General features: G+C 29.1%; 1 protein-coding gene across 1 annotated transcript in view; it reads right to left on the bottom strand.

Moving 5' to 3' along the window:
• LOC129958804 (uncharacterized) overlaps positions 1-17320 on the bottom strand; it is a 269909-nt gene that overhangs the window by 38168 nt on the left and 214421 nt on the right. Inside the window, exons 57-59 of the mRNA XM_056071493.1 lie at positions 7941-8278; positions 4121-4214; positions 1457-1725 (exon numbers count right to left, since the gene is read on the bottom strand). Of these exons, the coding sequence (XP_055927468.1) occupies positions 1457-1725; positions 4121-4214; positions 7941-8278 (701 nt within the window). The remainder of the gene's footprint in view (positions 1-1456; positions 1726-4120; positions 4215-7940; positions 8279-17320) is intronic.

The raw sequence follows: 17320 nt of genomic DNA, 5'->3' as shown, positions 1-17320 counted from the left end.
CGCCCTCCCTACTAATTCCGCCTTTGTGCGCGCTATTGACAGAACTGCTCCATTATGTAATTAGTGATTTGTTGTCTGCTCCTATTGTTAAATTCTGGAAGCACTGTCTTTTGTGTATATCTTGGCTATATTCCTGTTACTTGTGCATCATATTATCTGGAATCTTCATGAAATAAATCCCATTACCCAGTTTATTGATCACATTCTCAGTACAGTAAGTGGAGAATTTTCTTAATAATATCAAGAAAAGATGATCCTATTAGAATTATTTTTCCCTAAGAAAACAAAAACTATTGTTAAAAGATAAAAATTAATGGAATCCTCATTACTTACAACAAAATTATCCAAATAATTAAATACGCAAAACATAATTTTTCATGGTGAAAATTGTTGCGCTGATAGCCTTTATTTTATTTTATTTATTTATTATTTTTTTGATAGCTGAAGGTAAAATTTATTATTATTTTTCTTCAGTGTAAGTACTTTTTGTGGGCTTAAAAGCAGATGTAAATTCAGTTAGACGTGAAAGACTGCAAAATCGCATAGAAACTTCTGATCTACAAATAAAGTAACTTATGGTCCCATTAGTCTTAAAGTATATATCTTATTGAACGATGTTAGGGATGGCATAGGTTATAAAATTGCTCTAGGGTTTTTTTTTTTTTTTTTTTTTTTTTTTTAGACAAATGATTTTACTTACAAATTTGGACACAATATATTTCTAGAAATTCAAACCATCCCAAATTGAGGAAGATTAAATATCCAGACACATAAAAATTAAATAATGAAAGTTGTAAAAAATTGTGGTGAATAGCATATAAGCCAGTTAACAACTCTGCAACCCCAACAATTGTTTTGGTATCATGGTCATGTTACTGGACTGCGAACCACAAGGTCCCAGGTTCTATCTTTGCGCATCTTATCCGCTAAATTGGTGACCTCGGACTATGAACCTTCAACCTTCGTACAGCTGTTGTGGCGCCATCTACCCGAAACCAAAGTCGTCAGACTCACTTGACGCAGCAAACCAAAGTCGTCAGACTCACTTGACGCAGCAACAGCATCAACAACCACTCACCCACACACACTCGCTACTCAACTGGGTACAGGCCCATTAAGACAATAGCTAAAATACATCACCACTCAATAACCATATCGTTCGTCTCACCTCCGACTCACGGGAGGGAGAGTCTGTGGTGAATAGCATCTAAGCCAGTTAACAGCTCTGCTACCAGAACAATTGTTTTGGTATCATGGTCATGTTACTGGACTGCGAACCACAAGGTCCCAGGTTCTATTCTCGTGCATTAAAATCCACAAAATTTTTTTAAAATATTCCGATTTCATCATCACTTGCTTTTTTCTTTATACTTAACATAAAGCTTTTCGTTTTTATAAAAACTTTTAAACATTTCAGTAATTACTACAATTAATAATGATTAAAGTTAAATCTTACCTGCTATCGTTGTTTGAAAGAAACATTTCTTGAAAGAAATTTCCACAGTAAAGCCAACCTTTAGACCAATCAGTCAGTTGTTCGTATGATATAGAAAACATTTCTTCTATTGTTTTCCCATATTCATGAACAATATATCTCCTATTCCTGTGCAGTGATTGTTTGAGCACTAAACCTAGATATATATTAATCTTAGCGATTGTTTGTTGACTTCCAATATCAGAAAATTCTTCTAAGAAGATCAGAGCTTCCTTTATAACATATTCTTTCTGTTAATTAAACGAAATATTCATATAGTACAGAAATGATATCCATTAAATAAAGTTGTATATAAATCTTGTAATAAAATAAATCTTGCAATAAAATAAATTGTATACAAAATAAATAAATATATCTAACAAGTCTATATAAAATATCACATAAAGTAAGGAGAAAACTAATAGTCAAACATACAGGCTACACGTACTTACAGTTCTTTGTTTGCATAATTTATTATTTTCCCCATATAGTTTCAATTTCATAGATAATTTAATTTGTTCTAAAACTATATTATATATATATATATGTAAATTTAAAGGTCACTATTTTTGACTTCATACTTAAACTGTTTAGAGGATCATGTTTTAGTAGTAAAATAGAGGTTTGGTTTAGTTTAGTTTAGTTATATTAACGTCCCGTTGTAAAGCAACACTAAGGCTATTTTGGGACGGACCTCGTAATTTTGAACCGCGGTCAGATGACGAGGACGACACCTGAGCTGGTACCCCTCTCTCTCCACGCCACACCACACCAGAGTAAAATAAAGGTAGTTCTGATAATATTTCATTACTATAACTAAGCAAACAAATAGCTCTTTTGTAATCAATCATTCGTTTACCTCAACCAAATAATGATTTAAGAGTAAAATATAAATTGCATGCATGCACAAGCTCAACAACACAAATTAATATTTAATTGCTTCAATATATATATATATATATATATATATATATATATATATATATATATATATATATATATATATATATATATATATATATATATATATATTGTTTCTTTGTCCACATGAGTTGTGAAACTTTCATATAGCAATGTCAGGTGAATGACTGTATAAATACTTTCAATGACATTGAGAGTGGTCTTCCCAAAAGTTTCTTGCATACTCTGTAATTTTTTAAAAAAATGGTGTTATTCCCCCTCAAGATTTCAATTATGATTTTAGGCCCTGAACAATGCTGTGAATGTATGGGTGCTCAGATCTATATTCTTAGAGTTGTAAATATGAGAGTTGTATGCTTCATACAACTCTCATATGTGCTGATCTCATATTCATGTGTACTCTTAGTCATCATGTGTACTCTCATATTCATAATATAGCTAAAAAAAGTGGTACTTGCGTGTTAAATGCAAGGCATTAATGAAAAACAGTTACAAAATATAGATCTTTCAACTGAATTTTACTGATTCTAACAATGAAATCTTCGGTGATTAATCTTTGTTATGCGGTTTGTCTAGGAAATCGAATATGTAATAGAGACGTCTTTCCTAATCCTGATAGTTCGTAACTCAAACAGCAAATTTTAATCATCAGATTATATACCAAAATTCATTTTTTTAAATGTTGTTGTGTTTTTGAGTTATCACATTTATACGCTTGTCAAAGTACAGACCAACAAATGGTCAATGATCTTGATGGATTTAATTCCACGATTTGGTTTGCATTTACACTTTAAATATGAAATATCTGTACCAAATTTTATTGATTAAGCTGTTTGTGCTTTACAGTTATCGTGTTCATTTTTATCTGGACAGAAAGAATTCTAGCATATGAATTTCGCTCAAAATTTGATAGAAATCAAGAAATTTGTGCTAAAGATCACATACCAAATTACATTTGTCGAACTCAAAGCACTTCAATGTTATTGTGTTCACAGGCAGATAGACACAATTCCAAAAATGTGTTTTTCTTAGTCAAAGAGCCTTAGTCTGGATTCATCAAAATCTCAAGTTTGTAACTTTTGACAATTACAATACTTTCTCTGTGTATATTTTGCATTCAAGAAAGTAATACACTGCAATGCCAAATTTTATACAGCGACGTCATTCGGCCTTAAAATTTAAAATTGTGATAGTAAAATTACAAAAGCCTTTAAACATATTCATACAAGTTTCTGAGAATTTTAGTGGCATATACAAATCTAAAAGAAACATCACAGATTTTGATTGCTCACGTTCTGTAAACAATTGAGATAAGAGATTAGATAAAAACTTAGACTTCATAATTTTTTCAACGACACATTTATTTACTCAACAATGTAAACCTATAATTCCTTATTCACTTAAAGAAGTTTCTAATTAGAAGTATGTACCTATCTCTATTAATGTAAAAAATGTTTATTGGGCATTCTGTATAAAAGTTTCCTTTTCATATAGAAAACAATATTGTTATTTAATTATAGAATTTTCAAATACATAATATTTTAATAAATAACTTTTTATATCAAAATATTTTTTTATCTATAAAAGGTTACCAATGATAGATAAATTTTTAGATATAGAGAAATAGATAAATTTTTCAAATATAGTTAATATTCACATATAGTTTTAAATTTTAAAAGTAATGTGCAATACAAAAATTAAAAAAGACAGCAACAAACAATTTACCTTTTCTAGATCGTTTCTACATAATTTCATTTCTAATAAATGAGATTCTGCATACAATTCCAAAAATTCATCATTCATTGTGGTAGCTTTACAGCTGAAAGAAAAATGCATTCACTATTAATAACAAATATGGACTAATTAGAATCAAATAACAAGGTTCAAATTTAAAGGTTCACGATCATAAAAGGATTATTACTATACCAAAGTAAACTGGGGGAACAGAATGATTCAATTATTTCTATAAATTAAAGTAGCATTGTGTTGTTGGAAAATAGGCATAATTACAAGCAGAGAGTGGGTTTGTACAAATTTGGGGGAAGGGGAAGGGGGGGAATCAGAGTCCTAGAATTTTGTTGGTAAAATAACTAAGCACACAGTATATACAAAATCATGCTGTGTTTCAGCTATTATGAAGCAACTTTTAGTATGTCCAAAGAACATACATTCGTTTGGTTGAAAATAAATTTAAACATAGAATTAAAGTTAAAGAAAATATTTAAATAAAATAAATTTTTTACTTTTTTTTAAACAACAACCTAAAAAATTTGTAGTTTGTCAAGTGCACTTCAGTGCTATTACATTTCATTTATTTGTTCCTGCTCTTATGTTCAAATATATTCAAATTTTTAAAGTTTCATTTGAAACCCTTTAAACAGATTTTTTTTCCTAATAATAATAAACATTCACAATGTATTAATTAATGATTTTACATAAATTTTAAATAATCAATCAACAATTTTATTCAGTGAAAAAGGTTTTAGAAGGCGGTAAATTCCCTAATAATAATAAAATTTGTATAAATTCCCTAATAATAATAAAATTTGTATATTATGCACAATATTTCAAAGCAAATATTGTAGGGAAGGAAACTGTCATATTATATATATATGTAAGGATATTTTAAACTCTTAATTTCAATTTAATTAATTTCCAATATTTTATCTTAATTTAGCCCATAGTAACTTCATTCTAAAAATATTCTCTTATTTCGTGATCCAATTCCACTTTCTCTACTTAATAAATTCAAGATAAGCTTTGTAAAATTGCTGAATCGGCTAAAAGCCTAACTTTCCCACACTCCGAGTGAAGGGACAGAATACCGCTGACGAGACAAATTCTTTTTTAAAACCTCCTGTGATTCCTCTGCCTTGTTGGCGTGTGTAGCGAAAATCATTATCGAAATCTCATTATATATTAGCACTATGAAGAAATATTTTCCCTATCAAAATCTTAGGTTATATAAGCCCGGGGATAAAATGTACAACAGCTTTTTCCTCATTCCTCTGTGTCGTTCTGTGTTGTGTGTGTGCTCATCGCTTGCACATATGTCTGCTTCTCCAAAATGAAATAAAACGACGTCATGAAATCGAAAGTCTTTCCACTGTCTTCAAATATATATATACTTAAAAAATATAAGTAATTTAAGAGTTTGATTTCTAATGAAACAGAACTAATCACTTGAATTTTACTTTTGACAGCAAGAGATGATTTTAAATCCATTTTCATACAAATTTATATAAAATTAGCAATTGCACAAATCTACCTTTCCATTCCTTAATTACAGTAAATATGACAAATAAGATTGAGTACTAGTTAAACAAAAATATTAAATTTTGTATAATTGAAAAGCAATTTATTAATATAGCAGTGAATCTAAAACATCACTGAAAAACAAAATATCAATCTAAACAATAAGCAATAAATTACAAAGGATTTCTTTTAAAATTATTATTAACTATAATTGATTATTTTTTTATTCTTAAAATTCCTACCATTTTCAATAAATCACATTTCTTTTCTTTGCCATTTTACTCAATCGATTTTTGACTTTGCCAATATTATCATATAATTTTGTTTTCATGCTTGATCTGCATATTTATCATATAGATTTAGAAAACTCATCAATATATTTCTCTATTATATTGATGAGAAATTTCTTGCATTTTTTCCCCCCCATCCTTGAGATATTGACTACATTGGTTGAAATCACTGTTGAGACATGCAGTTTTTTTCATCTAACAACGTTTATAAAATTACCACTAAAATTATTCATGTAATCACAAATAATTCTTAGTACTACATAAAACTTTTTTTTATTAGATTTCATACCTCAATATTTTTATTTGCACTAAACTTACCTTCCTTTCCGGTTTTTTAATAAAAGGAGTTTCTGAACTCAAACCATGGGAGAGAAAATCATCTAGTTGTAATTTTTCAACATTTAAATTTGAGAAATCTAGAGTGTTTTCACAAACTGTCATATTTACAAAAGTCAATAAAATCAGTTAGAATCTCATCACATAGAGATTTTTAAATAATTCAAATTTGAATGATTGCTTAGAAGGAATTTCATTTTCTAGTTTTTTTTTATTATTATTATTATTATTTATTTACCAAGTGTCTTTTTTTTTTTTTTAATAAAAGAGTTAAGCATGACAAATTTCTTACTATGCCAGAAGTAACATGATAATAAATACCATTTTGACAAGAACAGAGATTTTGAATTCCTGCATAAGTTTAATATCTTATCATGAGTATATATTCATACCTTAACAGAAATATTTTTTGAAGGTTGCAATTCTCACTTTTTTTTCAGCTACAAAAGGAAGATGAATATTTTCTCTTGATAGATGGTTAATAACATTTACAAACTGGATTTCATCAAATTTGTTTTGTTATTGCTGCACTTCCAATTTCTGGTTTCAGAAGCCTTTGCCTTTCAGAAACTTTTTGAACCAGGATATTCCAAAGACTTCACAAGGAGTATTGTGTTAATGTAAAAAGTTTTAAACAGTTTGAAAATTGCTTTTTTCCCCCTAAGAAATTTTCAAAAAATCTGTACGAATCCTGACGAGATTCATTTACCAGCTTTTCCAATAAAGATAAAACTCATTATCAACAATGGGCTAAGATAACATTACCTACAGAGGAAGTTAGAACAAACCACCCTACCAGAAGCTCTTCATCTCTCTCTGTATAAGATATTTTCAGAGGAATTTACAGATACCATACATGATTATAAGTAATATATAAGAGTACAGATAATTTTAAAGATCCTAAAATGTTCAATTTTATCTTAATTTGATTAATAAATATTCAAATTAAAGAATTCTAAATATTAATATTAAGACATGAAATTTTCATTAAAATTTTGATTATGTACAATTATGTCAATCAGATTCCAAAGATATTTAATGTGAGGTACAAATTTAATATGAAGTATAAATTTGCACTTAATACTAAAAACTATTAATATTTGCACTTATAAAAGTATTTTAGCCTTTTAATCGATGGTTAAATTACATTACTAAGGAGGCTATCATTATAAAAAAATTATTCATTTCAGACACAAGTTTTGAATAAAGTTTGATAGAATTTGTAACTGGTTAGCTCAGTTAGAACAGTTTTTTTCCCCCTCTTTTCATTCTAACATTAAAATTATTGAAATTGCATGAAAAATATGGACAAAAAAATTATGAACTACCCAAGTCAGACTAAAAATCAAAATGTTAATGAATAATAAGCACTGATAATTTAAAATAAGTAGAGTTTTATTTGTACAAGGACAGAAATATGTTAAAAAATTATTTTTAATACTCTTATATGCCATTTCATAATAATGATTTCAATATTTTTTTTTCCTTGGAGATAATTTCTAATAGAGACAAAAGACATTGGAGCCATCAATATTTTGAAGTGTCAGGACTTCATCTGTCAAAAATTTAACTAACCAAAGTAGCAAACTAAACATTTTAATATTTATTCAATAAAAATAGAAGAATAAAATTTGCTATAACGCAATTTTACTTTGAATACTCACTTTTGCAATGCTTTCAATGATAACTCTGGAAGCCCATGAACATAAAATGCATTAGCCAAAGCTTTGAAGCAATCGTCATGTATCCTTTCTAATATATTTCCCAGTTCCGGCAATTCAATGCTTCTTAGGGCTAAATAAAATCGAAATTGTTCAATTTGTTTCACTCGGTGAACAATAATGTCTACCCAAAAGTATACATCATCCTTAAAAGATGGCATGTCATGCAGCCATGATTGAAACATTTTATCTACTGTAGGGAAATCAAATTCTCGATTTTTTCCTCGTATACGTTCTTGCAGACCACAAGCCATTTCAAATTCCTTGATATATTTTCCAACCTGCAATTACAATGCATAAATAAAGTTTTTTTTCATATTTATTTATCAAAAAATTAAAAAAAGTAAATAAACATGCACTAATATTATAATTTATATACTTAATGAATTTAAACATATTTTGAGATACAATATGCAAGCAAAAGAAGCTAGAATATATAGAACAATTTTCTTCCCTTTTTGTTAAAAAAAAAAAAAAAAAAAAAAAATGCTTGTATAAGTGTTTATGTCATTTAAGGGTCTACTTTTTGGCTCACGAATATTTTGTTTTTGTATGAAAAGAATTCAAAAAGTTAACTGCTTTCTAAAGTAAACAATAGTATATTTTAAGAAACCTATTATTTGATTTTATTTACTTTAATTTTCAATCATTTACTTTTAGGAATGCAATATCAATGTAATTGTCTTTTAAAAACAGGCACCATAATTTCAATAATTTACAAGAGAAAATTACCATGTAAACAATTAAAATGTAAAAGAAAAGTTTTGTAGGATTTGTCTATTTTACATGTGATAAAACATAAGAGTATAAATTTTACTAATTGCATTGACAGTTATAATAAAATTTTAAATAGTGACAAAAAATTTTTAAATTAAAAAAAACCTTGCCAATTCGACATTTTTAAAAATGTTTAAATTAGAAGAAATTATAATAAATTATATAAAAATTATAATAAAAATTATATCTTATACAGTAGGGAATATCTGATAAAACCTGGCATAACAGTATCTGCATTATTTTTTGGAAAGTTGAACTTAGTTGAGAGGATAAGAAAGTTTCATCAAAAAATGTGAACAACCAATCTACAATTTGCCCAAATTAATGGACAAGGAGGTGAGAGGATCTCCTTAAATTTTTTTTTTAATGTTTTTAAACATTTTCTACAATGACATAGAGAATAAACAGACAAAATGATAATTTCAAATTGAAATAATTTCTCTGAAATAACAATAAAAAATATTTTCTAAATTTATTTTAAATTTACACCTAATTAATCTATATAAACATTTGACAATTTCTAAATATATATATAATTAAAACACATACAAAATAATTTTCTCATTAAAACTCTTTACTTTGATTACTAAGCATTCATTTAAGTTAAAAAAGACATATCTTAATTCTGCCTCCTTTATCCATCTGTTTGACAGTAGGGCATGTTTTGGATGGCCAAGCCGAGTTAACATCAATTGAACTTAATCATTAAAAAAGCTTTATTGATGTTAAAATGGTAAAAATCGATTTAATATATTTTGAAATTTTTGTTGACATTCTGACTGGACTTATGTATCACATCTATCTATCGCCATAAAAATACTTTCAATCTCACATTTTATTATTCTTTTCTTTACTAGTTACTTTTGATAATCAGCTGATTTAGGTGGAATATCGGTTGTATTTAATTTTGGTTCTTATTAATTAATAGTGAAGGATAGGTGGATTCGTCAGTGATAATTTTTACACCCCCCCCATTTTTAACATCAACTATTTTGGTATCTTTTAATTATAAACAGCATTAACAGATACTTATTTTCCTTTCGTAAGTTAGATGTGCACTCATACGATTCTACTTTCAATTCGTTTCGGTTCTATATTTGGAGAGTTTTGGCTCTCTCACCGTTAATTAATAATTACCTTAATTTCTATCAAACATCTTATGTATAACTACATGTTTATGATTGTCTAAACAAAGTTTTTTTTAGAATCAAAATATGACAATTAGAGTTCTGTTATACAATAGCCTTACTTTTCTATTCATCGTGTATATAAGCCATCACAAAGCTTTTAAAAACGTAACTGCTTGTTCCATCTATTTTTCACAGTGTTTAACTTCATTTTCTATTTCCTTCATTTCCTTAGTTACCCGAGACAACCAGTTCGTTCGCCAGGAGTGCTGGTTTTATTTGATATCAAATAAATAGTTTTCCATAACTCATGCTCATGATTCCACCAAATTGTCTGACATCAAAGCCGTGTTATTTTAATTGACTTAGTTAAGTTCTGTTTATCATATACATGAAACGTTCTAATGGAGACACTCCCATAACATTATAGTGCTATTAAAAAAGTAAGTGTCCATTCATCTTCTAAATTTCCCGATATTGTAAGTTAACCTTCTTCCTTTCTCGTTTTCATAGTATAGAAAAAGTATAGTCATCGCCAAAAAATCCAGACTCGAGATTTTGACGAAATTTCATATTTTATAGCTCCTTCAGTTCAAAAAACACAATTTTGGAAATCTGTCTGTGAAAAAGATAACTCAAAAAATGCTTTGAGATAGTTGATTGAAATACGGCCTTAACATTAATTTTGCAGATTAGAGTCAGATATATTCATAGGAAGTGCATCTGTTCGAATATAAGCTAACAGGATAAATATAAAATGAAGGGAGCTAGATAGATAACAGTAGGTACACAGATTGAACATTCGTATTATAGACAGCTGTCAAAGTTTGAGACAAAACCAACAACAGATTGACTGTCTGTCTGTACTTTTAGAAGCAAGTAAATGCGATATTTCAAAAAACGCAATGACTTAAATATATAAAATTAGGTATGGTATTTTGTGACTGTAGGTGTAGTTTTGTATCAAATCTTTGTTTCAATTGATTGAGAAAAGCATGTCTAAAGCAGAAATTTGATTTTTGGTTAATATTAACCACATGCTAGGGATTAACTCACCAACAATGACATAATAGATTCAGTGAAAATGCTAAATTCATGCCAAACATTAATATTTCTTAACTATTGTACGCAAAGAGTTCTCCGACATGAAAAGTTTATTAGACAGTATGCAAGAAGGTTTTGGGGAGACCACTTCCAAATAATTTTTCCTCATAACTACAATAATATTATTTAACACAATTTGATATACAATGTTTTTAAATGCTATGCTGGAATTCAAACTCATCCAACAAAACATTCAATTGCATGTTTTCATCAATCATCAACTCTCTGAAAGGGCTTTCATTCCACTTTTATTTTGCAATATATATACTTTTTAATTTTCAAAAAAATTGATTCAATTAAATTTAGGCTTTTCAGTCGCATTAAATGAAAAGGATTTTTAAAAAATGCATTTTATATTGATTATTTAAAGTCAAGGTTAATGGCTAAAAGTGGTTAAGGGAAGAAATAAAAGCATCAATAACAAATCAAGCAAATGCGATTAAATATTTGATAAAACAATGAAAATCGAATTTTATTACATCAATGAAATCTATCGTTGAAAATGAAACAAAGAAAAAGCTGAAGTCAAGAAAATTTTGCATTTCCTTAATTGGTACAACTAAAAATACCATTTTAAAAATAGCATAAATATTAATTTTGTGTATTAATATTTTCAAGAGTTATGGCAGGAAACGTCAGATTTTGGCATAACAATCAATTAATTTAAATTTTAAAAAGAACAACTTCTAGAAATTTATTTAGCTGCGTTTAAATGCTTCTGCTAGAATTTAATAGAATATCACATCAACAATTTTATTTATTCATACATGCCAGATAAACAAATGCATAATTATCTAAAATTCTAAAACAAGTAATTAAAAGACTTTTAGAGCAAGGGTTCCCAAACTTTAAATAATAATGAGATCCACTTCTTAGAAAGTGAATCTATAGCAACCCACCTTATCCCGGCTGAACTGACTTTTTTTGGATACGAACAGCATTCTTTTCAAAAAAAATTTTTGTAGGGTTAAACAGAGCTTTTGTAAAGAAAAAAAAAAATTATAATAAATTCATTATAATAAATATTTACAAAAATGATATGAAACTATTTCGAAAATAATGAACTCGAATGAATATGAAAATAATTAATTATTGATTCGAAATAACACTAAATTGAATCGAATGAAATGGCAGAATGGAGTAACAGATGACGTAACAAATACATAATGCATAAAATGCCAATTCTTTAAACACTTTAACAACATGTTGCAAAGACATTTTTATTATTACTTTTCTCTTTCCTGTCATTCGTCAAGAATCATTTGTTTGCGTATTGTGTCAGTTGCTTTGTCATGTTGGCAATATATGACTTGTGATAAAAATTTTAAGCCCACTTCAATAGTTTTGTTTTACAAAAAAAAGTTTTTCTTTTGGATTCTAGTATGTTGACAACCAAATCAACACTGCTTAGCTATACTGATTAGTGGGTTCGAATCACAATTTGATCCGATGTCATTGAAATGCATGTTATTGAAAAAAGTAACTCTGATCGTCGCAGATATAAATACATTAAAGTTTTATCCATTTTTATGTGTGTGTGTATGTATGTAGTAGTAATAGTAGTTATACCTGCCTGAGTGACCTACTATATTAATTTTTTTTCTTAATGATTAGAAACAGTTAACCTTTTGTGCTTTAAAAAAAATGTTAGTTTTATTTTTAAAGTGACTCAATCATCATTGTGTGTATCTCTATCTTTTCTAAAAAATTAAATTCCTCAATTAAAGTTCATTTTTCACAAGATTGGTTTTGACCCAGAATCTCACAATAACTGCTGGATTTCAAGCTTGATCAACCAAACACCATGGCAAGAAATTTTTAAAAAGTTTTAAAGAAAATATTTTCAATCTCTTAAGAGATGCTAACTACGGCATGAGTGGTAGGTACCATGAGTAATGAAAAAGTAGATCCACTGGCATTTGATAATTATCCACAATGAAAACAAGGTATGATCGTCAGGAACCTTTTCGGGTCATTATATGCATGTCATTGTTTTAGGAAAGGAAAATTCTTCAATTCTGTAACTGAAAGGAGAATTGCGATATAAAATATATTGTGACAAATCATCTTCCATTATGCATCTTATTGCATGGAAGGAACTCAGACCTATGATCACCAGCATAAACAGATGGAAAGAAAGCATGGGTAGTAATTCAGAAATATGACCACCCAGAAAGTAGGATTCATATGATAGGTTTATTAAATCAGTTCTTTCCATACAAGATCAGTACTTAAAAAAAAATTACAGCCAGTTACCTCGTTACCAAAAAACTAAGGCTATAAACAGGGATTATTGGAACTGGCTATTATGCTCATTAACTATTCAAATTTTTGCATAAGAAAACAACGACCAACAAAAGTTCAAAGAATCTTCAAACTGTAGGTAAAAGGCTAGAAATCTTTTCCATCATTTCTTTTAATATTTTTAGATTTCTAGGGTAATATAATATTGTGTTAAAATTACTATCCACTATGAGTCTTCCTCTTATTTCTTTGAGTTCAACACATTCTGTATGTAGTGCTGAACTGAGTCTATTTCTTTACATATATATGTGCTGTCTTGCATTATTCTGAATGTGTAGAAACATTCAGGAAATCTTCCATGTCCGGATATAATTTACACTATCATCGGGTGAAATATTCTTTTTATAATTTTTGGTTCCAGTATAAATTCGTATGTCATGCGACCTTTGCATGACATTATTCGTCAATCCTGCCACAGCATAATCATCTTTCTTCCAATTTCCTTCATTTGGAATGATTTTGGGATTACAATATCTATTTGGTCTTTCTGTGCATCCTTTTTTGCATATTCATCGACTCTCTCGTTTCCGATTTGAATCTTAATCCAGTTTAATCTAATCCATTTGTTCTCTTTAGTCTTTCTCAGGGTTTTTATTTTTTATTTTTTTTATTTCTCAGATTTCTTTATTCATGGTGCTTGTGGATTGTATTGTCTGAAGGGCTGACATAGAATCTGAGAATAAAGAGCATCTACGCCAATCACCGGTCCCTCACAATAATCAACTGCCATTTTTATCGCTAAGACTCTGGCTTGGTAATTTGTAGCATGATTAGAAATACAAATCTGTTTTTTACCTATTTCCTTACCATGGAAATATACTACCATTGCCGCACCTGTCCTCTTATCATCTTTGAATCCATCAGTGAACATTTCAAAGTTATCCATTCTTGGTCGTTTTGTTTGAAAGCTGAAGGTGAACCATTTCATTGGATGGATTTCAAGATTATCGCGTTTTATCTCATATTCTTCCTTATCAAATATTTTATCCTCAGCAAAATCGGCACTAATGGTAAAATCTGTCGATAAGTAAATAGCCAATCTGTAAGATTGTAAGGGAAGAAAAAAATTCCCAGGAAGTATCAAATGCTTTAACTCATTCATTTTCACCAGATTGTTTTGGTTGATTGTTTGAATCAATTATCCAAATAATTTATAATTGGTTTGATGATACATTCACATCTGATCAAATATTAAGTGAGTCTGAACCAGTGTTTGAAAGATCCTGAACAACTTGCACTACACAGTGCCACTCCACTTAGAACATTCAAAGATAAATCGGCCACTAGGCAAAGAAATATAATAAAACAGGTCATAGCGACACAGATGGCTGGGAAAGAAAAAGGAAAAACCAAAATTTTTCACAGCTGATGCATGCGTAATTGAAAGGTTGAATCCAAATGCCTGGAATATAGATCGTACAGTTAATTATGTGTACGTTTCTGTTCGGATAAAAAAAAAAAAGTTTACTAAATTTAATCCATTAAATCAATTGGAACACATTTGCTCTGTTCCTACTCCTACTCAAAAGACTAGGAATAGGAGTATTTTTCTGGACAGTCTAGACAGAAGATCTATAATTTCCCAGGAAGTTGGAAGAAAGTGGCATAAATAATCTAACCTGATGATACTGCACAGAAAAGTGGTATAAATTAGATAAAATCTGCTTTAAAAAAAGATTCAAAGATTCTGTCAGGGTTACTGAAAATAATAGATTTCATAAGAAAAATGGGGTAGGTTAATTAGGAGTCTTTAAGAAGAATTTGTACAAACTTGAATGGCCACAATTCTCATCGATTCCGAGTCCATCTAGCATAGGAAATTCTAGGGGCAAGTAGAAAAGGAAAGTCAATCGTTAAGGACAATTTCTTCGTGGGTAGGGCAACTTCTAAGGGTCAATCTTGACAACTAGTTTCAGTTTCTATGCAAATGACTGATGTTCTTTCTGAAAAGCGGGTTAGTTTGTTTGGTTCTAGTCTTTGTGATTTTTGAAGGGGAAGTTGCAATTAAGTGAGAAAGCTGTAGGGAGAAGTTAAATGGAGATCTTTTGAACGAGTTATTGAAAACTTTTGCCAAGATGAATAATTTTTTTCAGAATTATTATCATTGCCCAGCTCGCTTGTTAGGGATAGGTTTCATTATATATTTTAGACTATTAACAAGATAGAAAATGTCCGAAAAAATCTTGTTTTGGGCTGATCGAATTTTTTTTTTTTTTTTTTTGCGTGCTCTTATACTTGATACCGGAAAAGTATAATTATTTTCTTGTTGTTACGTTGATTGATTGCTAGGCTCTTTAGAAAAGGAGGTAAGTAATCGCCACACTCTTTTTTCCTTAAACTTTTGAAGCTTCAGGAATTTAGAACAGCCTCTGTGTGACTCAGTGTGCGGTCCTCCTAAATTAAAACCGAAAATTTTCAGTTTTTTCTTTCTTTCTTTTTCTTTTAGGCATATTCTTAAGTTTATTTAGCACTTCCACAAAAATTACACACATATACTATGTATCTTGCAATTAGCACTTATATAAATGAAAGATTGACAAGAAAAACATTATCCTATAAATTTTCTAATGAATTTTTCCATTTTCACAATCATGTAAAGAAAGATAATTTCTTGGAGATATTTTTCAAACTGACAGATCTGAGTAAATAAATTTGAGAAATTTGTAATAAAGCTGTGTTTTTTTTCCCCCCATTACATTTCTTCACAGGTAGTACCGATTAAGGGTCTTTTAGTTACGATTTTAACAGGTTTTTGCACCTTAGTGCAAATGATAAAATATTCAAAAATTTCTTTTTCGAAATCTTTAATTAGGTTTTCCTGATCATCTGAGGTGCAAAAACAAAACAAAATAAATATTGCTTGTATGCTGTTATAAACAATTCTTCTAGCAATGAATGTGTGTTCTTTCCTATTCTCCCATAAACAATCTTTATTGATCAAAATTCGTCTCTCAACATTATTGTTTTCATGAAAAAGTATCATTATCGTCTTTAACGATGATACGGTATCATTGCAAGGTTTTGAGTTGAGAGCAAGTTGAACCAAAATTTATTCATTCTCTAAGTTCTTTGAAAAATGAAAAACAATCTTTATTAGGATTCGAATCATTATTGGGATTCTGTTAACAACATTTATCAGTTTCTTCTTCTTATTATTGTCTTAAAATTTCAAAAAGTCGCTACATCTTTGAAAGAAAGTTGTCTCGCGTTGGTGTTGCTATGATCGTTTTGGCGACATTAAGCTTCAAAAGTAGAGAAATGATAGTGCGAAATCGCCGATCGCATGCATGCTTTTCGGAAAATACACTCGACAGTAATTTGCTCCGCCTTTTTAGATACTTATTTCCCTGGCATTTCCTTCATTCCAAAGTTCTGTTGTGATCTTGTTCCACATAAGCAGAATGCTTAACCCATTTGTATTGCACAGAGAAAAGTGAGAATTTGGTTACAATCTCTAATTTAATAAACTAGCGGGAAGGGTCTCTCGAAACTTTATCGCACACTCCTTAAAAAAGGTACCATCCCCAGACGCCCATGAAATTCGCCAGTGTTCACATTTTGAGTTTCAGAGTGCTGTTTGTAAGCATTCTATATTTTACAGTATAATAAAGCAATCTGAATATGCATTTTGAGCACTTTTTTTTCAACCAATAAAATTAAAATTTGACACACTGCTACAGTTTTAGTAACAAGATCAAATATCAAATTTAATTTATTTAAATCATTACATTTTGAAATTACCATGCTTACATGTGTGAAAATACATAGAACAACAGAATGGGCAACCCTTTGATAGATTTGGTTCAAAATTTGACACAAACCTACACTTTGAATGCTGAAACTAAGTCTCAAATTTCATTTATCTAAGTCACTACATTTTTGAGTAACCATTTGTGCTATACCTTCAAAAAGATGCACAAACAGACCTACGGTCACCCTCTTGATGAATTTTGTGCAAAATTTGACACTTAGCAACCTTTTAATGCTAAATTAGCATACCAGATTTTATGC

This window comes from Argiope bruennichi, chromosome X1 (assembly GCF_947563725.1).
Source record: "Argiope bruennichi chromosome X1, qqArgBrue1.1, whole genome shotgun sequence".
Taxonomy (NCBI): Eukaryota; Metazoa; Arthropoda; class Arachnida; order Araneae; family Araneidae; genus Argiope; species Argiope bruennichi.
The sequence above is the reverse complement of the archived record's forward strand: the minus strand, read 5'-3'. Positions and strand labels throughout refer to the sequence as shown.